The 23,561-nt window shown below is 55.5% G+C and overlaps 2 protein-coding genes and 1 long non-coding RNA gene across 18 annotated transcripts; 2 read left to right on the forward strand and 1 right to left on the reverse strand.

Moving 5' to 3' along the window:
* Positions 1-471: 471 nt before the first annotated feature.
* On the forward strand, positions 472-13,961 carry SLC25A23 (solute carrier family 25 member 23). Of its 4 annotated transcripts, none has more exons than XM_038567558.1 (11): positions 472-730; positions 1,850-1,976; positions 2,561-2,648; positions 2,955-3,066; positions 4,126-4,284; positions 4,370-4,522; positions 4,698-4,805; positions 5,801-5,968; positions 8,958-9,108; positions 10,106-10,286; positions 13,922-13,961. In XM_038567558.1, exons 1-11 carry the CDS (start codon positions 575-577, stop codon positions 13,944-13,946), a joined length of 1,428 nt encoding a protein of 475 aa, XP_038423486.1. In that variant the 5' UTR covers positions 472-574; the 3' UTR covers positions 13,947-13,961. The 4 variants fall into 4 exon arrangements, with proteins under 4 accessions (XP_038423486.1, XP_038423483.1, XP_038423485.1 ...); XM_038567555.1 differs by lacking the exon at positions 13,922-13,961 and adding an exon at positions 10,553-12,018; XM_038567557.1 differs by lacking the exon at positions 13,922-13,961 and adding an exon at positions 10,671-10,947.
* Positions 13,962-14,713: 752 nt separating this feature from the next.
* Positions 14,714-22,083, forward strand: SLC25A41 (solute carrier family 25 member 41). Of its 13 annotated transcripts, none has more exons than XM_038567569.1 (10): positions 14,714-14,794; positions 15,153-15,290; positions 15,466-15,573; positions 15,825-15,889; positions 16,122-16,725; positions 17,224-17,376; positions 17,567-17,674; positions 20,442-20,609; positions 20,692-20,839; positions 21,637-22,083. In XM_038567569.1, exons 5-10 carry the CDS (start codon positions 16,144-16,146, stop codon positions 21,807-21,809), a joined length of 1,332 nt encoding a protein of 443 aa, XP_038423497.1. In that variant the 5' UTR covers positions 14,714-14,794; positions 15,153-15,290; positions 15,466-15,573; positions 15,825-15,889; positions 16,122-16,143; the 3' UTR covers positions 21,810-22,083. The 13 variants fall into 13 exon arrangements, with proteins under 13 accessions (XP_038423497.1, XP_038423493.1, XP_038423496.1 ...); XM_038567574.1 differs by having other exon boundaries at positions 14,716-14,794; positions 16,570-16,725; XM_038567565.1 differs by having other exon boundaries at positions 15,825-16,725.
* Positions 19,448-23,515, reverse strand: LOC106560123. Its single transcript, XR_005375180.1, has 3 exons — positions 23,074-23,515; positions 22,653-22,919; positions 19,448-22,057 (listed from the first exon to the last, which is right to left on the reverse strand). It is a non-coding gene; the product is annotated as an uncharacterized LOC106560123 (long non-coding RNA).
* Positions 23,516-23,561: the final 46 nt, after the last annotated feature.

Here is a 23,561-nt window from a genome sequence, read left to right on the forward strand (position 1 = left end):
TGCGACCGAGCGGGGAATGTGAAGTGAGCGGGCGGGCAGATGGAGGGCTGGAAGGCGTAGGGTTGGCTCTTCTGCAAGTCTGGGGAAAACGAGGACTTTATTGCCTAAAGAGGGGAGGGAGGTCAAGTAGAAAGGGATTACGAAACCAAATCCCTGATATCTCTCCGCTGGGCCCGCTCGGGAAGAGGGTAAACTGAGGCACACCAGGCGGAACTCTGAAAGCAGAATTGACCCCATTGATCTCTCCAGCCCCTCTCCCCAGAATGGACCCCCGTGCTTCCCGGGCTGGGCGACACCAGAGCATCCCCGGCATCTCGCCCCGCACCCCGCTGCTCCGCCTCCGGCCCCCTCCCCCCCGAAGCGGGTCGGGGGAGGAGACGCAAGTTCTGGCGCGGGCGGCGACGGCCAGCAGTCACCGCCTCCCGCAAGTGCCGGAGCCAGGCGGGCAGCGCGGAGGCTGCGGTGGCCGTGGCCGCGGAGCTGGCCCCGCGGGGCCCCGGGGGGGAGGGGGAGCCGCGAAGCCCCCGCCGAGGCCGCCGCCGCCGGGCCTCCCCTCCCCCCCCGGGCGGGCGCCATGCGGGGGGGCCCGGGCGACGCGGAGCGGCGGCAGCGCTGGGGCCGCCTCTTCGAGGAGCTGGACAGTAACAAGGATGGCCGCGTGGACGTGCGCGAGTTGCGCCAGGGACTGGCCCGGCTGGGCGGGGGCGACCCGGACCGCGACACCCAACAGGTACCCCCGCGGGGACCCCAGCCTGGCCCGGCGGGCGCCGGGTAACCCGATCCCCTGAATGGAGCGCGCCGCCGCCAGCCTCTGCCGGTGGCTGCGCTCCAGTGCGGGTGCCCAGCCTGGGCGCCCCGGGCCCCTTCCCCCTGCCCAGCGTGTCTGGGCCTAACGGGTTCGCCCAAGACAGAGCCGCCGAGGCCCCAGGCCTGCGGTTCAGCTGCCAGCACCCGGTCCCCACCCCCCTCGCCGGTGCCTCGAGGGCGGGGGACGCCTGCCCGCCTCCCTGCCCACTGCCCCGGACACACCCTCCTCTGAACTCTTTGCCCAACCCTAGACGTGCCCTGCGCCCGCCTCAGGAGACACACCCTTTCCCATCCTCTCTGCCCTGCTCTGGGCACCCACCGCCCTCCCAGGGAGCTGCCCCCCGCCTCTCTAGGTTTACATTCCCCAGGCCTCCCCTTTCCTCGGGCCTGGCCTGGCTTAATGCCCCAGGCTGCCCCAGCAGGGACTGTCCTGCCCAGGCCACCCCCGGCTGGGGATGTAGCAAAGCAGGAACCTGCCCCTAGGCCTGTGCAGGTGTCCCCTACACCTGTAGCCCCAGATGCCACTGGAGTGTCTCTCTCCACAGCATCCTGAGACCTCCAGTACAACCTCCCACCCTCCAGGTGGGAAAACGGAGGCCGGGTGGGTGCTTAGCTTGGACCGCTCATTGCCCCACATTGCCCAGAGCTGTGTCTCCCCGGAGCTCCCAAAACTGCCATATGGACAGGGTTTTTTTTAAGAGATAGCTGGGAGGATAGGCTTTCAGAGACAAGAGCCCGAGGCTACCCACCACTTCCCAGTTCTGTAACCTTGAAAAAGTACTCGACCTTGGAGAGCCTCAGTCTGCTTGCCAGGAAAACTGGGCAACTGCTTTCCACCCTGCAGACCTATTGTGGCCTTGGGCATGTTGCTGAGAAGTGAGCTGGAGGTCCGAGGGGTAACATCCCCGGCTCCTGTCCTTTTAAAGGGGCGGGGGGGGGGTGGGGGGGAGGAGCGCTGAGTTCCTGGGCCATAAGTTTGTTGTGCCCCCTGCGGATGGGGAGCAGCCTCCTGGAGCACTCTCATCCCTTCCCCCCCTGCCAGGGCATCTCCTCCGAGGGCGACGCTGACCCAGGTGGTGGGCTCGACCTGGAGGAGTTTAGCCGCTACCTGCAGGAGCGGGAACAGCGCCTGCTGCTTCTGTTCCACAGTCTGGACCGGAATCAGGATGGTAAGGCCCGGGGATGGGCTGCGGGGGCCCTGGAGGCACCAGTGGGGTTAGAACTGCCAGCGCTGGGAAGAGGGGGGAGGGCCACTTCTCCCTGATGACTCACAGGCTATTTTGGGAGCTCTCCTCACCCCCCAGCTAGGTGGTTGGGCTCATGGGCCCATCCCACCTCCTTTCCCTTCTGGGATGCGACCCCTATCATTACCTTTAAGTTTCTACGGGCCAGAGATGCCCCATATTGCATCTGGATTCCCTATGAGTCATAGACACCCCCTCCATAACCTCTTCTGAGTCCCTAATATTGCCCCTCAGTCTCCTATGGCATAAGGACCCCTATAATTATCCCTAGATTCATTTTTTCATTCATTCATGGAGCAGAGAAACCCCCTCCCCACAACATGGCCCAGTTCCATCTCTCTGATCCCAGTGGGTCAGTGACACCCCTCCCCAACCCTGCTGCATATCTCACCCTGGGTTCCTGGGTTCCTGGGTCCCCCAGTCTTCCTAGACCAGTCCCATTCTGAGGTATACCGCACCTGGGTTCCAGGGTCCCTCCCACGCACACTCTTTTCTGGCCCCCTCCCCAGGTCATATCGATGTGTCTGAGATCCAGCAGAGTTTCCGAGCTCTAGGCATTTCCATCTCGCTGGAGCAAGCAGAGAAAATTCTGCACAGGTGAATAGCTTGGGGGGTCCAGAATCCCAGGTAACTCGGGTCCCCGGGACCCCCTTGGTCACCTTGAGCCTCTAGGCCCCAGACCCAATCCCAGGACAGGTAGAGCCAAGAGGTAGGCTTGGGAGTCAGGGAAATCCTGGGCCAGATGCTTCACTTCTCGAGCCTCAGTTTTCCCCTTTGTGAAATGACAAGCTCTCAGCACACAGGAAATCAGTGCCCCCCACCCCAACCAGCTGAACCTCACTCCAGCAACCCCCCTCCCAGTCCCAGCACTGATTCTGTCCCCATCTTGCCCTGCACCCCCAGCATGGACCGTGACGGCACGATGACCATAGACTGGCAGGAATGGCGTGACCACTTCCTGTTGCATTCACTGGAGAATGTGGAGGATGTAGTCTATTTCTGGAAGCATTCTACGGTGAGGTGGGGGCAGCTTTCCTAGCTTGGTGGCGGGGCCTTGCTCTGGTTTCCCCGGCATGGAGGGGCTGGGTCAGAACTCCTGAGAAGGAAGAGCCGCTGGCAACAGCCAAGGGATGAGACTGTTGTCCACTCTTCCTCTGATCAGGGATCAGGGGACTGGGGACCCATTGGAGGAGGTCTGTGATCGGTTGGAGCCCTCAGACCTGACTTTGGAGTGCTGGGCACAGACAGTGGGAGGTGGGAGCACAGGGGAGGGGGAGCTCACTAGATGGGGCACCCAGCCTCCAGCCTCCACCCACGGTTCCCCTTATGCTGACTTCTTTTTGCCTCAATAAATGGTCTGCTGCTGAAGGAACTCATAAAAGCCATGTTCTTTGGAAGATCCACTGAGATCCACTGGAAGTTGGGGGAGGAGGTGCTCTAGATCCCCAGCTTCTGGGTGGGAATCTCTGAGTGATGTTTCCAGTAGCATCTGATGGCATCTGGAGGGAAATCCACCTGTGGGATCTGTTGAGATCCTCTTGGGAGATTCAAAGATTCCTGCCCTGGGGATCCATGAAGGGCTTGGTTGAGAAGTCTATAGATGAATTCTAGAGGAGGGATGATCCCTGGGAGCAGATTCCTGTGGGATCTGCTGAGGCCCAGAGGAAGGGATCCACTGATATCTTTATATGGCAGATCCCTGATTAGATCTTGTGTGGCCCTGGATGGATCTTCTAGAATCCTTATGCGGGTGGTCCTTGGTTGGGATCCCTCAAAGGGATCTGATTGGCTCTGGAAGGAATCTTTATATGGTAGATGCTTGGGCAGGCTCCTCTGGTGGGATTTGGTGGAGGTGCCCAGGAGGGATATTGGGATCTTGTGTGGGAGTCAGGTTGCATGTTTTGCTGGGATCTGGTAGGAGTCCAAGAGGGTCTCCTGGGCTCTCCAAGTGAGAGCCATCATTGGTGGATGCCCTGGGGATCCTGGGATTCCTGAGGGAGATATTCCCATTTAGGGCTGAGGTACATCTCTCTGCCCCTATCATGATGTGACACCCCAGTCCCTGCATCCTTAGGTCTTGGACATTGGTGAGTGCCTGACTGTCCCTGATGAGTTTTCAGAGCAGGAGAAGCTAACTGGCATGTGGTGGAAGCAGCTGGTGGCGGGCGCAGTGGCAGGTGCTGTGTCGCGGACGGGCACAGCCCCTCTGGACCGCCTCAAGGTCTTCATGCAGGTGAGGGGCCCGGGAAAGACCCACCCCCTCTCCCAGGCCTGGGCCCCAGAAGGGGACCCTAAAATCACCTTATCTCCCCATGCAGGTCCATGCATCCAAGACCAACAAGCTAAACATCCTGGGAGGCCTAAAGAGCATGATCCGAGAGGGGGGCATGCGCTCCCTGTGGCGTGGCAATGGGATTAATGTGCTCAAGATTGCACCTGAGTCTGCTATCAAGTTCATGGCCTATGAGCAGGTGGGAGCAGGTGGGGGCAGGTGGGGGAGAGGTGAGCTAGCCGTGAGGGCTGGTGGGATGGCCTTGGGGGCAGGGGATGTCTGCAGGACTCTGGGAGTGGGCATCTGCTTCCCTGTGTGGTGCTCACGGCAGGAGGACCTGAGGTCCTGCCCACCTCTGTGTCTCCCACTTTCAGATCAAACGGGCCATTCGGGGGCAGCAGGAGACCCTGCACGTGCAGGAGCGCTTTGTGGCTGGCTCCCTAGCTGGTGCCACAGCCCAAACCATCATTTACCCCATGGAGGTGAGAAGGAGGGACTCTGGCCAAGGCCCCATTGCAGAGTGGGGGGTTTGCAATAACCACATCACTCCATGGTGTGATAGACATTGGGATCATAACTGACTCTCCCCGATTTGGACTGTGGCTTATTAGAGAAATGCTGTTTCACGTGTAGTCGGAGTGCACATGCACATTTGAGAGGTGACTTCAAGGGATGATGGTGTTGGTCATAACTATTTAGGCAGCAAATGTGGGGGCGGCCAACCGTTTATGGACATGCCTCTTCTAAGGATACTGATTTCCAGGCTGTTTGTTCCCAGAGAAATCATTTTAGGTTTCAGGTTGTGCACTGTGTCAGGATTCTGAGTGATGGAAAACTCAAATCACACAAAGGAAGTCTGAGGTAAGCAGTTCAGGGCAGGTAGGGTGGCTTCAAAGTGTTAGGGACCAAGGTTCCTTCCCTCTATCTTATTCCAGCACTTCAGAATGTAGCATCCACCTCATGGACCAGAACGGCTGCGTGTGCTCCAGTCATCACGTCCATGGTCCAGTCAATAAGGAAGAATAGACAAAAAATAAAATAAAATAAAATAAAAAACAAGGAAGACTAGACAAAAGAAGGAACACCTCGAAGATACTTTCTGAGAGTCACACGTGCCTGTTCTCCTGTTTCATTAGCTAAGACTTAGTCACGTGGCCATATATCTAGAGAGAATGAGAAATGTAGCCTTTATTTCTAGTGGCCATGTGCTTGCTGAAAATGATAGTTTCTATTTTTAAGGGGAGAAGGGAACCAGATATTGGGAGACAGCAGTGGCCACCATATGCAACTCTGAGAGGTGTAACCATTTCAAGATATGGAGATTCGGGGTAGCAGAAGATTCTAGAGTTAAGTGGTTTGTTAAATTCAGTTATTGCGAGGGTAGAGCTTTCTCGGAGTAGCTATTTCTAGGTGTCTTCCCTCCTGGACGTGGTGTTTCTGGAAGCAGTTTTCCCAGGGATAACCGGGTCCTCCCCAGGTGCTGAAGACGCGGCTGACCCTGCGCCGGACCGGCCAGTACAAGGGGCTGCTGGACTGTGCGTGGCAGATCCTGGAGCGGGAGGGGCCCCGCGCCTTCTACCGAGGCTACCTGCCCAACGTGCTGGGCATCATCCCTTACGCGGGCATCGACCTGGCCGTCTATGAGGTCGGTGGGCAGCCCCCTCCCTCCTTTCTCTCACCCTCTGGGATTGGCCTGCGGGACACCCCTTCCCCATAGGGCTGACTTAGTCAACCTCGCAGCTAGGTGGAGAAGCGCCATGAGATCCTGGGGAATCCCTTCATCCATCGAACCCCCCGACTCTTCCACATGTACCACCGCGAGAATTCTTCCCATTTCCATGTGCAGTTCACGCTTCCTGGGCCTCAGGACCCGAGAAGGTCAGGGACCACTGTGGCTCACAGAATCATGGGAGAAAGTGAATGTGAGCTTCAAAGATGCCCGTGTCCCCAAACCAGCCAATGTCTTCATCAGGGCCTGCCCATTTCCTAGAGACAGCAGCGTTTCTATGGCCAGCATCGCAGGGCCTTTGTGGAAAGAGGCAGGAACGAGGAGGGGTTGCTCTTTCTCTTCCAGGGGTCATGACTTTTATCTTTTCCTGGTAGGATTGCCAGGCTCTTCCAAGCAGCACAGCCCCAGATGTCCCCAGGCTGCCCCCAAAGTCTCTGTGTCCAGCATAGGGCCAGCTTCACAGACAGGTAGCCAGTGCAGTCGCCAAGGACCCCATGCTCAGAGGGGCCCGCCTCTTGGTTTAATTCCCTTGCTGTTGATGTCTTGAAATTCTGATCATCTTCAGACAAGAGATTTCACGTTATTTTTATTTTGTGCTGGGCCTCGCCAAGTTCTGGAGCCAGTCCTCATCCACAACACTCCACACCCGCCATCCGTACCTGACTTTGCCAGCAGCCAGCACCACTGCGGCCACATGAGACAAGGCCACCACTCATTCACTCACTTACTTGTTCATTCCTTCATGCGCTCACTCAGCAACTATTTCCTGAGCACCCTAGTGGACCGGGTGCTGTGCTGGTTGCTGCAGAGATGGTGTTAAGTAAGAACAACACAACCCTTGCTTTCCTGGGGCATCCACTCCAAGAGCCAGGAAGTCAGTCTAGGAGCCAACAAGTAGTTTCAGATCCTGCTAAGTTCTCAGAAGATGAGAAAACAGGATGTGTAATTGAAAGTCACAGTTAGCTGGAGGGGGTCTAGGCAGGCCTCTGAGAGGCAGTGAGCAAGGGGGTGTGACCCAGGCGGAGAACGCAGGTCTAGAAGCAGGACTGGCTTTGACCTGTTGGAGGAGTGGAAGTCTTGAGTTGGCTGGAAGGAACTGAAGAGTCCCCAAGAGCTCAGTGACGCGGCTGGTTTTTCCTGAGTGCAATACAAAGCCACTGGGGACTGTGTACAGAAATAAGACATAACTGTATTTGATCCATTCTTCACAAAAAAGGGAGCTGGGAGGCCTGGGTCATTTGAGAAACCCTGTGCCCTCTTGAGTTTCAAAATCTATGTTAGTCTCATAAAGGCTCGGAGAAGTCTGCAGAAAAGTGATCTCACTGGGGTTTTATTTAGCCTGGTGTTGGCCATACTTATACAGTCATCAGAACATCTTTTCAACAGAACAGCTCTTAAAAACTCATTAAACACCTATTTGGCAAATGCCTGCTGCAGCCCCAAAAGAGGGCTGTTAGAATTGCAAAGGCAGGAGGGGTGAACTCTTGCTTCCTTTGTGCCCGCTCCTTGCCCAGAGCAGACATCATGAATCTATCCCAGCCCTGAGTCCCGCCCCACACAGTTCCCGGCAGCTGTTACCAAGGGGGTTAGAACTGACTTAGGAAATGGAACCTAGGAGCCATCCCAGTCCCAGAGGAAGCAGAGAGGCTTCGTAAGGGGTTGGTCTCCTCTGCTGTGTGTCTCTATCCCTGTGTCCCCTCTCCTTATGAGGACATCAGTCATATCTGATTACTCCAGGATGACCTCATCCTAACTCACGCACCTGCAAAGACTATTTGCAAATAAGGTCACGATCTGAGATCCTGGGGGGTGAGGACTCCAGCACATCTTTTTTTTTGGGTGGGGGATGCCACTGAACCCAGAAGGGCATGTTATCAAGCAGGGTATCATGGTAGACAGGTGGGGTTCAATCCTGGTGTCGGGAGGGGCCTCTGGAGGCAGCGTAGAACATGCCCCACCAGCACCGCGAGGGAGCTGGGGTATTGATACACCACGTCAGTTGTCTGAAGCGAGCTTTGCTGGAGGTGCTGCTTTGCCAGCACTTCCTGGCGAGGCCTGGGTGCCCAGAGCAGCCTTCCCCGGGTCCAGCAGGAGTCCTCAGGCAGAACTGTGTTTGCTGGCCTTTGGGAGTCCGCAGATCTTTTTTTTTTTTTTTTTTTTTTTTTTTATTGATTGAGGAGTCCGCAGATCTGAGATGAAATGGCAAGGGGTAAGGAAGGGCGTCCACGTAGGAGAGTGTGTCAGTCTCCTACGGCTGCTGTAACAAATGACCGCAAACTTAGTGATTTTAGAACAGCACAGGATCATTATCTCACAGTTTTGAAAGTCCAAAGTCCGCGATGGGTCTCATGGGGCTAAAATCAAGCCCATGGCAGGCCTGCATTTCTTCTGGAGGCTTCAGGGGAGAATCTGTCTCCTTGCCTTTCCCCTTCTCTAGCAGCTGCCTGTATTGCTTGGCTGGTAGGCCCTTCGTCCATCTTCAGAGCCAGCAGCATAGATCTTCCAACCTGCCCACTCCACCTCTGCTTCTCTCCTCTGACTCTTAGAAACCTCGTGGTGACATTGGACTTACCTGGATATTCTAGGATCACACCCCAGCTCAAGGTCCTTAACTTAATCTCCTCCGCAAAGTCCCTTTTGCCACATGAGGTACCATATTCCCGGGTTCCAGGGACCAGGGCGTGGACAGTGGGGCAGGAGGTGGTCTTTCCACATCCATAGAGGGTCGAGGTAAGGACCGAGTGACAGGACGCAGGTACAGTGTTTGTGCGTGGGCACCTAGGAGGTACCGCACTCAGTACCAGCCGTCAGGGGACCCCAGCCAGCAGGGCCTCTGAAGCCAGGGTCGTAGTGTGTTACCTGGTTCCAGTCCAACCCACTCTACTCCCTTCTTCACCCCTGCCAGACCCTGAAGAACCGGTGGCTCCAGCAGTATAGCCGCGACTCGGCCGACCCAGGCATCCTCGTGCTCCTGGCCTGCGGCACCATCTCCAGCACCTGTGGCCAGATAGCCAGTTACCCCCTAGCCCTGGTCCGGACCCGCATGCAGGCCCAAGGTGAGGCCTGGGCGGGAGGATGGGGCAGGGAGAGAGAGCATCATGACTTGGGCCCCAGGTCCCCATCCCCAGCTCCTCCTCCTGGGTAGGTGGTGTCCCAAACTGGGACCCTCCTGGATCTGGATGGCCTTCGCTAAAGTCCCTGCCTTTCTCTGGGTATCAGTGTACCCATTTGTGACACTGGGACAGGAGCCCTTTATCTGAACGAGGAGAGCAGATGCAGGGAATATTGGGAGGGTGCCCTAGCCCCCCCTAGCTGGGAGAGGTGCTAAGTTGAGCTCCGATTTGCAAGGGTTACAGTGAGGGAAGGTGAAGATCTGGCCAAGGAGGGGTGGGGCCAGGCTGGTGAGGGTTTTTTTTATTTTCCCCTGTAGGTTTCTCTTATGGGTCCTCCCCCCACCCCCCCACCCCCACCCCCACACATTCCTGAATCTGTTTTGGGAATTTCCTTGGGAATTTTAGCATTTGTGTTCTGTGATTTTCTCTGGGGGCCTATCAGTGCATAAACCTGGGTTCTCACCCGCAAAGAGCTTACAGGCTGGAGAGAAGCAGGCTGCTGAATAAACCATTCCACAATTAAGTATGCATTTAGGGTTGAATAAAGGAGAAGACAAAGAGCCAGACTTAGACCAGGGTACAAGGAGGGCTCCCCCGAGGAGCCTGGTTGGAAGGTTGGAAGGCAGAGGAAGTGTTAGCTGGGAGAAAAGGCAGGGAAATTAGTTCCAGGCAGAGGAAATGCCTGTGCCTTCTCCCACCACACACATACATATACCTTCTCTGTTTCTCACCGTCCCCAAACTTGGGCCCTCAAGATTGGGGTGAAAAGGTGAGCAGTCATTTCCAGAGCCACTAGAAGTCCCGACTCTGAGTGGTAGGTCCCGCTGGTAACCTCACCTTCCTTCCCTCCTGCTGCAACGGCCACAGGCCCAGCCCTGGGGAGTGGGAGGGGAAGTGAGAGGGGCCCTTTGGCCTTACCTGGCCTCCCCACCCCTCCCAGCCTCCATCGAGGGCGCCCCCCAGCTCTCCATGCTGGGTCTGCTCCGTCACATCCTGTCCCAGGAGGGCGTGTGGGGCCTCTACCGGGGCATTGCCCCCAACTTCATGAAAGTTATCCCGGCTGTGAGCATCTCCTATGTGGTCTACGAGAACATGAAGCAGGCCCTGGGGGTCACGTCCAGGTGAGGGACCCAGAGCCTGACCCACCCCAGTTCCCTCACCCCAATCATGACATCCCCCACACCTTGGCCACTGGAGACTGATGGCCCAGCCAATGGACCCCAGGGCCCCCGCACACCAAATCACAGGATCCCCACACTTTATTCACTGGGTCCTGCACCCCCACATCACAACGGCTGGCCCCCCACATGGGGGGTCCTGGACCTCCGTGACTTAACCACGGGATCCCCCACAACCCAACTAATGGATCCTGATAACCCAACCACAAGAGTACCCATCACCGTGAGTACCCATCACCATGCCTAAACATTCAGGCCCCAGATCCAGCACTGGGTCCTAGATCCCCAAAACCACTGGCGGATCCCAGATCCTCATGCTTCCTCCAGCCCTGGATCTCTAAGCTCGGCCACTGGATTCTGGATATCAAGAAGCCTCAGCCACCGGATCCTGACAATGCAATGCCTAGATCCCGGGGCCCCAGCCACTGGATCCCAGCTCCCCTCACCCCAACCACTGGATTCCTGAATTCCTTTACCTTGACACTGAGTCCTGGATCCCTCTGCTTTGACTACTGGATTCCCTACATTTCAACCACTACACCCTCAACCCCCAACCACCGGATCTCGGATTCCCAAGCCCTGACCAGCCGGACCCTGGCTCCTAAAATCGCAATATGAGAGCCCAACAGAGGAGTGAGTGGGTCCTGGCGACTGTGGCTGTTGGACCCCAGATCCTTCCACCGCAGGCACTGGATGCTGAAACCTCACCCATAGGAGGTAGACCCCCACCCTTCCAAGCACTGGATCCCAGCCCCTTAGTCCCTGGATTCTGACCGGAATCCTCCCAGGCACTGGATCCTGAATGCCTCAGACTCCAAGTCTGGATAGATCCCAATAGGCCAATCACAGCATCCTGGGTCCCCCGTGCCCCTGCCCCAGATGCACCCTAGAGCCCAGGGCCTAAGGAGCCTGTGGGAAGGAAGCCTAGGTCCTGGCCTCCTGCTTCCAGAAAACCCGTGGGACTTGTCCAAAGTCCTGACGCGGCTAGAAGCCGGCAGCTGGGGAAGGAGATGTCCCTCCCATGCCCTAGACAGAGGCTGGACACCCCTGCCACCTGCCCAGTGTGGACACGCCTCTGGCCCTATGGGCAAACTGCCCCTCCTCCCACAATGCTCTGTGGTATCTTCCATTCCCTTCCCACCTTCAGGCTGATGATAACCTCCAGTCACGCTTTTTGGGGGGCTGGCAAAGGGGCAGCCTGAAGCCGGGGGCACATTAAGGAGACTCCCCCAAACACACCCCAGCCAGAAGCAAGTCTACACAGACAACTCTTCCCTGGAGCCCAGCATCCAATTATGCAAAACAAACAAACCAAATCCCCCGGACTCACTCCAGGTCTATTTTTCTACCAGAGAGCATCAGACATTCCTTCCCGCAGATAACCCAAGCCCCCCCCCAGCTCCCCCGACTCCCCTGTACATTCTGCACTTTATAGTTGGATTCTGAGCTTAGCATCATTGGGGGACCCCTCTCTTTACTCCTCCCAAGTCCTTGGGGAACCCCATTAAAGAACTGCAAAAGAGGAACTGGGTTGTTTGGGGGGGCTGGAGGACCCCCCCATGGCTTCCACCTCCCCTCACCGCCCTCCCCCCTGCTCCACCGTGTCCCATCTCCCGCCTGCGTGTGTTATTTCAAAGGAAAAGAACAAAAGGAATACACTTTCTAAGCTCTTTCATTGTGGTTTTTACTGAAAGGGGACGGGTTGATGTGGGACCACCTCAAATGCCACACAGGGGACAAGGACCATCCTCCGTTGCACTGAGTCCCAGGAGACCAGGAAGTGAAGCAGGCCCAGGGGAAAGCCCACATCCATAGGCCCTTTTTATTTTTTTCCTGTATTCTATTGACATAAGGGTATTTGCTTCCCAGGGCTGCTGTAATGAATGACCACAACCCGGAGGCTTAAAATGATACCGTTTTGGGGTTGATATATTTTTTTATTGTGGTAAACTATACACCACATAAAATTCACCATCTTATCCATTTCTTTTTTTTTTTTTTTTAAACGTTTTTTTTTATTTTTTTTTAATTTTTATTTATTTATGATAGTCACAGAGAGAGAGAATGAGGCAGAGACATAGGCAGAGGGAGAAGCAGGCTCCATGCACCGGGAGCCCGACGTGGGATTCGATCCCGGGTCTCCAGGATCGCGCCCTGGGCCAAAGGCAGGCGCCAAACCGCTGCGCCACCCAGGGATCCCCTTATCCATTTCTAAATGCACAGTCCAGCTGCACAAAGCACACACTGTCCTGCACCCACCCACCATCCATCTCCAGAACCTTCCATCTCCCCATATGGAGACCCGTCCCCAAGAAGCACTGACCCCCTGCCCCCTGCTCCCACCACCTCCTCTTTGTCTCTGTGCACGGGCCTCCCCTGGGGACCTCCTGGGAGGGGGTCATGCAGGAGGTGACCTTCTGGGTCTGGGTCCCCTCCCTGAGCCCGTGTCTTCAGGGTCCGTCCACATGGTGGCAGGTGGCAGGTTGTCCTTCCTTTCTAAGGCTGAATAATATCCCAGTGTGTCGATGGACCAGATTTTGTTCATTCATTCATCCATCAATGGACACTTGGGTTGCTTCCATCTTTGGCTATGGTAAATACAAAAACAACAGGAATTTACTGTCTGTCAGTTCCGAAGTCTAGAAGTCTGAAGTCAAAGTGTCATCAGGGACATGGTCCCTCCAAAGATTCTAGGGGAGGATCCTTCCTGCCTCTTCCAGCTTTTGGCAGTCACTGGCACTAGGCATTCCTCAGCTTGTAGACCCAATCAGTCTTTTTTTTTTTTAATTTTTTTAAATTTTTATTTATTTATGATAGTCACACACAGAGAGAGAGGGGGAGAGGGGCAGAGACACAGGCAGAGGGAGAAGCAGGCTCCATGCACCGGGAGCCCAACGTGGGATTCGATCCCGGGTCTCCAGGATCGCGCCCTGGGCCAAAGGCAGGCGCTAAACCACTGCGCCACCCATGGATCCCCCAATCAGTCTTCAGATGATTTCTGAATCAGACCCAATTTCTGCTTGTCTTCAGATGACCAAAATTTTTCCTGCGTGGACCATGACAGTCACCCTCCAGGATGTTCCCCGAGGGTCTCTCCCTCCCAGTATTCACATTCTCTCATTGTACCAGAGTGGGGCTGACTGACCAAGAGTATCCACCAGAAGTGACAGTGTATGACTCCCAAGATTAGAGCACAAAAGACCCCGCAGTCACCATCTTGTTTGTGTCTTAAGATCCTACCGTTGGGGTAATTTGTTGTGCGGCAATAGCTAACTGGTACACACACGCATACATAGATACGATTTTCCGCCCACTCACATATGGCATGCTAAATATTTTGTATTTTTACTTCCTGTAAATTATGTCCTGAGGATCAATTGCCAGAAGTGGGATTGCTGAGTCAAAAGATGTGACTATTTCAGGGTCATGCCACCAGGGAAATCGTGTGCGATATACGCAGCGACCAACAAGGAATCCGCGTTACTAATTTTACTTCAGTCATACCAGCATCGAGTGTTACCAGGTTGATTTGATTTAATCGGGCCAGTTAACAACTATTTTCTTGTCCACGTTCTTAGATCCCTTTACACCGTTGGGGCCTGAGGAGGCCCTGCTAACTGACATGTGATATCACACAGACTGCTTTTCTCTTTCTGAGTCTCTCCACCCACAAAATAAGGGATGTTATCACTGACATCTTTAAAGGGAAAAGGACTCACGTTTATGGAGTAAGTAGTCCACACGCTGGCTCTGTGCTAAGCCTTTTGTTGTGTTATCGCCTTCCCTTACTCATCCTCTATTTACTGGACACTTAGTTTGTGCCAGACCCGGTTTTGGACATGGGATTCAGAAGAGAGTGCAACACCCCACCGTCTTTGCTCTCATAAACCCCACATTCCAGCGGGGAGCGACAAACAATAAATAACACACGTGAGTGAATGTGTAGCTGGATAGAAAGCAAAGGCGCTATGGATAAAAATAAAGTGGTGAGGAAGGAGGCTATGAGATACTGCAGAGCAGAATTTACATTTTATTTATTTGATTTTATTTTTAAGATTGTATGTATTCATTTGAGAGAGAGAGACAGAGAGAATGAGTGGGACGGAGGGGCAGAGGGAGAGGGAGAAGCAGACTCCCCGCTGAGCCGGGAGCCCGATGTGGGGCTCCATCCCAGGACCTGGAGATCACGACCTGAGCCAAAAGCACACGCTTAAGCATCTGAGCCACCCAGGCCCCTGCAGCCCCCACCCAGGGTTTATGCTTTTTTTCTTTTTTAGTTTATGTTTTAAATCCAGTGGATGGAGGAAGCATCAGGGAGAGGATGATATTTGCATAATGATGTAAAGACAGTGAGGGAGGGAGCCATGGCGATGTCTAGGAAAGCAGCATTCTAGGCAGAGGGAACAGCCAGTGCAAGGGTCCTGGGGCAGCACTGTGCTGGTGCATTGGAGGTACAGGGAGGATGCCCGTGTGGCTGGAGCAGAATGGGCAAGGGGGAGAAAGGGAGGAGGGGAGGGCAGGAAGGGAACTGGGTAGGTCATGCAGGGCCTTGGGGGCGATGGGGAGGACTTGGGCTTCCACCCCAGGGAAATAGGAGCCCTGGAGGACTGTGGGCAGAGGAGGGCGGGGTCTGACTGAGGTGCTCACGGGAGTCCTCTGGTGGTCACTCTGGGGAGCACAGACGGGGGCAAGAGTGGGAGGGCCCAGAGTGGAGGCGACTGCACCAGTCCGGGTAATCCATCATGGGGCTGGACCAGGCTGGAGGCCCCGACATGGTAAGCAGCCACCAGATTCTGCGATATGTTCAAGGTTAAGCCAGGATGTGATGACAGAGCGTGGGCATGAGAGCAAGAAAAGAATCGTGGATGGCATCAACATTTTGGAACCAAACCGCATGGGAGGATGGAAGTGCTCTCAACGCTCACTGCAACCTATTGACCCTTCGTGGTAAGAGCTTATCGCCGCTTCCAATTTACACGTGGGGGAAACCGAAGCTCAGAGAGGTAAAGTGAGTACCCCCAGGTCACACAGCAAGAGTTGCCCTAGATGGGATTCAAACCCAGGCTGCCTCCAAACCCAGGCCTCTCTCACTTCGGGGACCCACTGTGTCTCTCCTTCCCAGAGCTCCAGAACCTTCCCATTCTCCTTCACTTCTATCTCCTGTTGCCATGATAACGAAACACAGCGCATTAGTTTCCTCCGGCTGCTGTAACAAACGACCACGAACGTGGTAGGTTAAAACAACACAAATGTATTATTCCAGCGGTCAGAAGCCTAACACGAATCCCCCTAGGCTAAAATTAAGCTCCTTCTGGAGGCTCCAGGGAAGAATCTGCCTCCTGGCCTTTTGCAGCTTTGAGGGTCGGCCTGCACCCCATGGCTGGCGGTTCCCTCCTCATCTGCAAAGCCAGCAATGGTCAGTCGAGTCTTTCTCAAGTTGATCCTTTTAACCCTGTTCTGCTCCCTTCCTCACTGTTTAAGGACCTACGAGGTTAGACCAGGCCCACAATTAGTCCAGAATAATTTCTCCATCTCCCCATCGGCTGGTGAGTGACCTTAATTCCTTCGGCAAATTTGCTTTTCCCTTTGCCACTTGACATAAGCGAGTTCATGAGTTTAGAGGAATTTGGATATGGACAGGCTTACTCTGTGCACCATATCCAGTGAGGTCACAAGGGCCTCTGTGACCTCATCATGGCCTGGTTCCCAAATTTACAAGGTGACCCCTCCCACATGGTTGCTGGATGGGCAAACCTGTCGCCAGGGATTTGAACCTAGGTGTCCTAACCCTCCGGCTGCCATGGGAGCCCAGCCTGAGGAAGCTCAGAAGCCTTGCTCCAGTGTCCAGACCCTGTTTAAGAGGGTCAAGGCCTTACTCACCGAAGCCCCACCTCCGACCCCACCCCTGGCCCCCTCCCGGAACGTGGGCTGTACACACGTGTATGGGTATGTGTTTGGGCACGTGCGTGAAAACGACCTGGAGCATCTGCCATCACAGCAGGTGAGTTTGAGAACTGCAGGTCTTCGGCACCTGCAGCCTGACTGCCGGGGTAGAAGGCCGCGCTGCCTGCCTCTGCCTGCCCCACTCCCCTCCAAGCGGACCCGGAATTCCATCTGGAAGCAGTGGGGACCAGGGTGGGCCTTCACACTAGGAGGGGCTTCTGGGGTTGCAGGGAAGGAGCTGCAGCCCGGCTCAGTATGGGTGGGAGCTGGGTCTGCCCTGCAGGTGCTGGACACAGGAGAGCAGCTGATGGTCCCCGTGGACGTCCTTGAAGTGGACAACGAGGGGGCCTTGTGGAAGTTTCTGCTCTCAGGGGCCATGGCTGGGGCGGTGTCCCGCACTGGGACGGCCCCTCTAGACCGAGCCAAGGTGTATATGCAGGTGCGCGGGGACCAAGGCCCTGGAGCCTTTGGGGTGGGGCTGGCCGGATGGAGGTGGAGCTGATTGGGGGACAGGATAGGGGTGAGGATGCAATTGGAAACAGGTTTGAGGGTGGGGCTGGGGCATGGGTTGGAGTCAGGAGGAGGCCGAATGGAGGTAAATGTGGGAGTTGAAGCTGGGGCTGGCGCTGGAGCCAATGAGGATGGAGCATGAACTTGAGTTGCTGGAGCTGAGAGAACAGTACCAGGGACAGGGTGGGGTCAGGGATAAGGGAACCGAGGATGGGGTCTTTGGGTGGCTTTGAAGGCGAACTAGAACAGCCAAGGAGAGGAAGATGAGGGAGGAGGCAGGATGTGGGTCTGCATTGGGTTACAGCACTAGCTGGGGAGGAATGGGGTTGGGTGGCTGGGGACAGGATGGGGTTGGACTCGGGGCTGGGTTGGAGGTGGGGATCGGGTGGGAGGCTCCTCACAGGGCCGGTGGCCTCCCTACCCCCAGGTCTACTCCTCCAAGACGAACTTCATGAACCTGCTGGGAGGGCTCCGAAGCATGGTCCAGGAGGGGGGCTTCCACTCCCTGTGGCGGGGCAACGGCATCAACGTCCTCAAGATTGCCCCCGAGTACGCCATCAAGTTCTCCGTCTTTGAACAGGTTGGGGAGAGGGGGGGCGCAATGAAGTGTGTGTGTGGGGGGAAGGCCCGCTTTACCCAGCCCTGCCCTTTAACCCCAAACCCTCTCCTACACCCCCGCTTGCAAGCCCAGATCCTTACCCAAGACTCAGGGTGGGTTTCAGCGAGGGAGGGGGTTAGCGGCTCTCTCCTGCTCCTCTCTCCTGCCACAGTGTAAGAATTACTTCTGCGGAGTGCATGGGTCCCCACCCTTCCAGGAACGTCTCCTAGCTGGCTCCCTAGCCGTGGCCACCTCCCAGACGCTCATCAACCCCATGGAGGTAAGAGAACCTCTGCCCTCCCTCCCCCCAAGGATGAAACAAGGTGAAAGTTAGCTACCACCTGCTACTACTTCCCCCTCCTTCCTGTCTTCTTCCCTCCTCCCCCTCGTCTTCCCCTTCACGTGAGGTGTGTGGCAAACTCGTATATTCCAGATGGCTCCCCAGTCAGCTCAACCATCCTTTCCCCCGTCAAGGATCCAGAAGACCCTGTGTAATTTGTAATTTACTAAACTCCCATGTACAGTTGGGCTTTCTCTCTTTGCTCTGGTGTGTCTGTCCATGCACGAATGTCTCTTTTTCCTTGTTTTTTTTGGGGGGGGAGGGGGGAGGGAGGGAGGTAACAGATTTTATTGTGCACAGCAGTTTTAGATTTACAGAAACACGGAGCAGGAGGTACAGAGTTCCCATACACCTCTTCCCACATATACAAAGTCTCTGCTATTAAGGTCTTGCATGGGGTGGTCCATTTGTTGCAACAGATGAGCCAATATATATATCAATACATTATTATTAAAGCCCAGAGTTGCCCTCAGGGGCACTCTTTGGGTTGTACAATCTGCGGTTTGTACAGATGTGCATGGACAGGTGTCTGCCATCTGGGGGTCAGACAGGGTAGTTTCACTGCCCTAAAAATCCTGTGCTCCACCTCTTCACCCCTTCTCGCTTCCCCCCTGAATCCCTGGCCACCCCTGATCCTTTTACTGCCTACAGTCTTATCTTTTTTTTTTTAAAGATAGATTTATTTACTTATGATAGAGAGAGAGAGAGAGAGAGAGAGAGAGAGGGGGGCAGAGACACAGGAGGAGGGAGAAGCAGGCTTCATGCCAGGAGCCTGACGTGGGACTCAATCCCGGGTCTCCAGGATCGCGCCCTGGGCCAAAGGCAGGCGCTAAACCACCGAGCCATCCAGGGATCCCCCCAGTTTTATCTTTTAAAAAATTTTTTGATTTATAGTGGTCTCTATACCCAACATGGGGCTGGAACTCATGACCTCCAGATCAAGAGTCGCACGCTCTTTGGACTCAGTCAGCGGGTGCCACTGTAGTTTTACTGTCTTTAATTTTTGAGGCTTGATCGTAGGCTTTCTCATCTCCCTCTTCCCCCCATCTTCTTTATTGGCTTTCCAGGTTATCCCCCTGGTGGTTTCCCATATAAACTTGAAAAGCAACTTATCTAACTCAGAAAACAAGGTCACCTATTGGTTTTGTTTGTTTAACTGGGATGGTATTCAACTTATAAATAAGCTTAGAGGGATCCCTGTGTGGCGCAGCGGTTTAGCGCCTGCCTTTGGCCCAGGGCGCGGTCCTGGAGACCCGGGATCGAGTCCCACGTCGGGCTCCAGTGCATGGAGCCTGCTCCTCCCTCTGCCTGTGTCTCTGCCTCTCTCTCTGTGTGACGATCATAAATAAATAAAAATTAAAAAAATAAATAAGCTTAGAGAGTCCTGCTATTTTTTCTTTTTTTTAGATTTTATTTATTTATTCATGAGAGACAGAGAGGCAGAGACAGAGACAGAAGAAGCAGGCTCCATGCAGGGAGCCTGACGCGGGACTTGGTCCCGGGTCTCCAGGATCACGCCCTGGGCTGAAGGCGGTGCTAAGCCGCTGAGCCACCCGGGCTGCCCAGAACATTTCCATTTGTTCAAGTCTCCCCTTTTGTACTTCAATGTTTGTTTAAAGTTTTTCTCATATAACGCTTGCTCTTGACCAGTTAAATTTCTTCCTAAGTATATCTGTGTTCTACTGCTGCGTAACAAATTGCCAGAGACTCGGCAGCTTTTAAAATGATAGATTTATTATCTCATTTGTGGGTCACGTCTGGGCACTGGCTGGTCGGGCCCTCTGGTCAGGATTTCATCAGGCCGAAATCAAGGTGTTGGCTGGGCTACAGTGAGCCCACCTGAGGCCTGTGTTGTTCCTTGGTTGTTCACAGGATTCAGTTTCTTGTGAAACATCCTACAACGGATGGAGATCCTCAGCACCAAGAAGGCTATCCACTGTCCCTACCACGTGGTCTTCTCCCCAACGGTCTGCTTGTTTAAGAGCAAATGAAAAATGTCCTGGACATTCCCAATCGCTCTGATTTCTCTGGTCTCTGGCAAGAGACTCTTTTAAAGGGCTCACCTGATTTGGTCAGGCCCACCAGGGATGAGTGGTCTTGCTTCACTTAAAATCAGCTGCTTCAAGACCTCCATTACATCTGTAAAATCTCTTCACCTTCATGTCATGTAACTCAATGAGGGGAGTGACACCCAATCACATTCACTCATTCATTCATTCACAGCACACTCTCAAGGTCGGGCAGGCATTATATGGAGCATATATATCAGATGTGGTAATCTTAGGGACCACCTTAGAATTTTGCCTACTGCACTTGGTGTTTGGTCTTTTGGGCAACTGTAGAGTTGCCAATATTTTGATTTTGGAGCATTTCATACAAATCACGTTGTCTGGCTTCTCTTGGAAGATTGGCAAATCTGGCCACCTGGGGTCTGCACTCCCACGGCATTGTGTCTGGCTGCTGTTAGGTATAAGCTGTGACTCCAGTCAGTCCATGTCATTTCCCTTATCCTCTTGGCCTCTGCTGCTGAACCCTGGGTTGGGAGCACAGAGAGGCCAAGGGATCGGACGGCTCTGGGTTTGAAACTCAGCTCTGTGTACTCTCTTGAGCTTCAGTTTCCTCAGTGGTAGGATGGAGACGATGGTTGCTGCTGAAGGTCGATGAGAGCATTGGATCAGATGAGCCACTCCCTCCTCATCCTCCACAGGTGCTGAAGACGCGGCTGACCCTTCGCCGGACGGGCCAGTACAAGGGGCTGCTGGACTGTGCAAGGCAGATCCTGGAGCGGGAGGGCACCCGCGCCCTATACCGCGGCTACCTGCCCAACATGCTTGGCATCATCCCCTATGCCTGCACTGACCTGGCCGTCTATGAGGTGTGGAGCCCATGGAGGGGTACCAGGAGTGCCGTGAACACAGGCCCACAGTGCACTTCCTCCTGACCCCCTTCTCTTGCAGATGCTCAGGTGCTTCTGGTTGAAATCAGGGAGGGACATGGAGGATCCCAGTGGCCTGGTCAGTCTGTCATCTGTGACGCTGTCCACGACCTGTGGCCAGATGGCCAGTTACCCACTGACCCTGGTGCGCACCAGGATGCAGGCCCAAGGTCAGGCTAGCCCCACTGGCCATCGTGTGTGCCCCTCTCCCTCAGCCCTGACTCTGAACTTTCTCATCCCCCAAAACTCACTCCCAAATGTTCCACATCTGATCCTGGATGCTTCTGCTGCCCTCTAGACCCACTAAGAATCACCCCTAAATCTGATACCAGACCCCAAATGAACCCTACAAACCACTGAAACGAACATCTCCTAACTGACCCCCATAAGCATCCCCAAATAGGACTTAGGCCCCCACACTGACCTCAGTGGGGATATAGATTCCCCAAATGTTCTCCCAGCTTCTCCAAATCAGACCCAGCCCATAATTGACTCCAAAAGTCAAAATTCCTAAAATTCCTAAAATTCCTAAATCTGACCCTTAGACGTCTTAACATCATAACCACTTCCCCCACTACCCTGGGTACTCCCCAAATGGACTCTCACCCCCTACACCAATCCACAAACATCCAAACAAGTCCTTGGTCCACTACCCTAATCTTGAAAATATCCCCAACTCCCCCCTCCCCCTTAGCACACTCCTCAAATCTCTAGCAGATCTTAGAAGTTCCCTCTCCATTATAAGCTTGTTTTCTAAGATGTTCCGAAAAACAAATCCTAAAAACTCCTGCCTGAATTGATCTCACTCTCCCCAAAGTGACCAATATCCTCTACAAGTCTCCAAACACCCTCCCAAATGACCCCCCAGACCTTGGCCCCGGGCTTCACCCAACCCCCAATATTCCAGCGCCCCTGGAGGCCCGATCATCCTCTGGCAGAAGCCCTGAGCTTGCCCCTGTTCCCACAGACACTGTGGAGGGTTCGAACCCCACCATGTGTGGAGTCTTCCGGGGGATCTTGGCCCAGCAAGGTTGGCCGGGGCTGTACCGAGGCATGACTCCCACCTTACTGAAGGTGTTACCAGCAGGTGGCATCAGCTACGTGGTGTACGAAGCCATGAAGAAAACCCTGGGCGTATAGGCCGTGGCTAGTCGACACACCCTGGGCAGAAATGGACAGGAGGATCCAGGGTCCCCTGGCCCAAAGAGCCCACCAGGCTTAGACCCGGGGGGCAGTTTTTGTCAGGAGAAGCAGTCTGGAGGCCTGGGTCAGAAGATCCCTGGGGATCCTTCCTGAGGGTGCAGCCAGAGACTAGTGTGGACTCCAGTTTGGCTCGCTGTGGCTCGTCACATCCAGCTTCAGGGTGAAATGGTGGATGTGGAGAGAACCTGAAATAAAGAGACAGTTTCTGCTGGATGTGTCTGGGATACCTGCGTCCAAGTGGGGAGCCCAGTAAATGGACTCTCTGGGTCTAGGAAGGCACCAGGAATCCCTGGTTTCAGGAGGTGAGTTGGGGACCTGGAACACCCAGGGCCTAAGACCCAGCAGGGCGCCTCGGATACCTGGGTCCCAAGAATGGAAGCGGGGTACCTGGGAATCCCTGGGGCCCGGAAAGGGGGACCCTTGAGCCCCTCGGACCTGAATAGGAATTGTAAACCCATAAGACGCCTGGGTTCAGGAGAGAAACTGAGGGCCGAGGATCGGAGCTTGAGGCTCTGATCCCCCCCACCCCCATCCCCGGCCTTATGGGAAACGGGTGTGGGGTGTGGAATTAGGGTCCTAGGCGAGAACCGATGGCCCTAGACCCTTGCATTCTGGAGAGGAACTGGTCCCGTGAGTCCTGGAAGGGAAGTGGCGGCTCTAGAATCCTGGGTGAAGAGCGCGGGTGCAGGGGATCCGTGGGCCCCCCCCTGCTCCTGGGCCACCCCGCCCCCGGGAGCATCCGACCTCCGAGGCCTCGAGCAGGCCATGTGTTCGGCCTACCCAGCCAGGCTCCTGGGGCGCTAACCCAGACGTCAGGCCCGAATTCCGGGCAGCCGGTCGGCGCTGCCCACGTCGACTGCCACTCACTCCCACGACGGCTAATCCCCTCTCGTCGTCCGGCGGCCGGCTCCGCCCCAATGCAGCTCCGCTTCCACTGGCTCCCACCAAAACGGGGCCCCTAGACTTCCTCCACCGCCATTTGTCCGGCGCGCTGTCCGTCACCTTGCGCCCGCCCCCGCCGCCCGGCCATTGGCCTAGAGATCAAAGCTGGAAAAGGATTCTGGTTAACAGGAGAAGCAATCCCGTCCAAACCTGAGCGCGTCACCCAGGGCTCGTCAGGGATTGGGCTAAGCCGGCCGCCAATCTTCCCAAGAACCGCCCCCCGCGCGGACTCATTGGCTCGCGTGCACGATTATCTCACCTGGCGCCCGCCCAGCCTGTTCAAAGGAGCCTTTCGCCAGGCCCCTCCTTCCTGTGCACTTGACTCCCTGGAGCCGTCAATCCGGTCCTGAAGTCGCCCCGTAGTTCTGGAACCCCCGCTCCATTGGGCCTCCTGCCCTCTCGGGTCGCCTCGATTTGCCCGCCCGGCACCGGCAGCGCGCAGCCCACTGCCTCCGAGAGCTGTCGGTCACGCGGCGCCTCCCGCCCACAGCCTCTCGCGGCCCTCCGATTGGCTGCTCGTGTCCGGAGCCCGCGATTGGTGTTCCTGGAGAGGCGGCCGCCTCCCATTGGCCTGGCTGCGCCGTCCGTCACGCCGGCGGCGGGAGGGGGCGTCCCTCTCCCCCCTCGTCGTCTTCCCAGCCGCTGGGTTCCCAGAGTGCTCCGCGGCCGTGTGGAGCGAGGCCTTGTTCCCGCGTTGAGCCGCCGCCGCCGCCGCCTCCTCCTCAGCTTCAGCCTCCGCGCCAGGCC

Source organism: Canis lupus, chromosome 20 (assembly GCF_011100685.1).
Source record: "Canis lupus familiaris isolate Mischka breed German Shepherd chromosome 20, alternate assembly UU_Cfam_GSD_1.0, whole genome shotgun sequence".
NCBI lineage: Eukaryota > Metazoa > Chordata > Mammalia > Carnivora > Canidae > Canis > Canis lupus.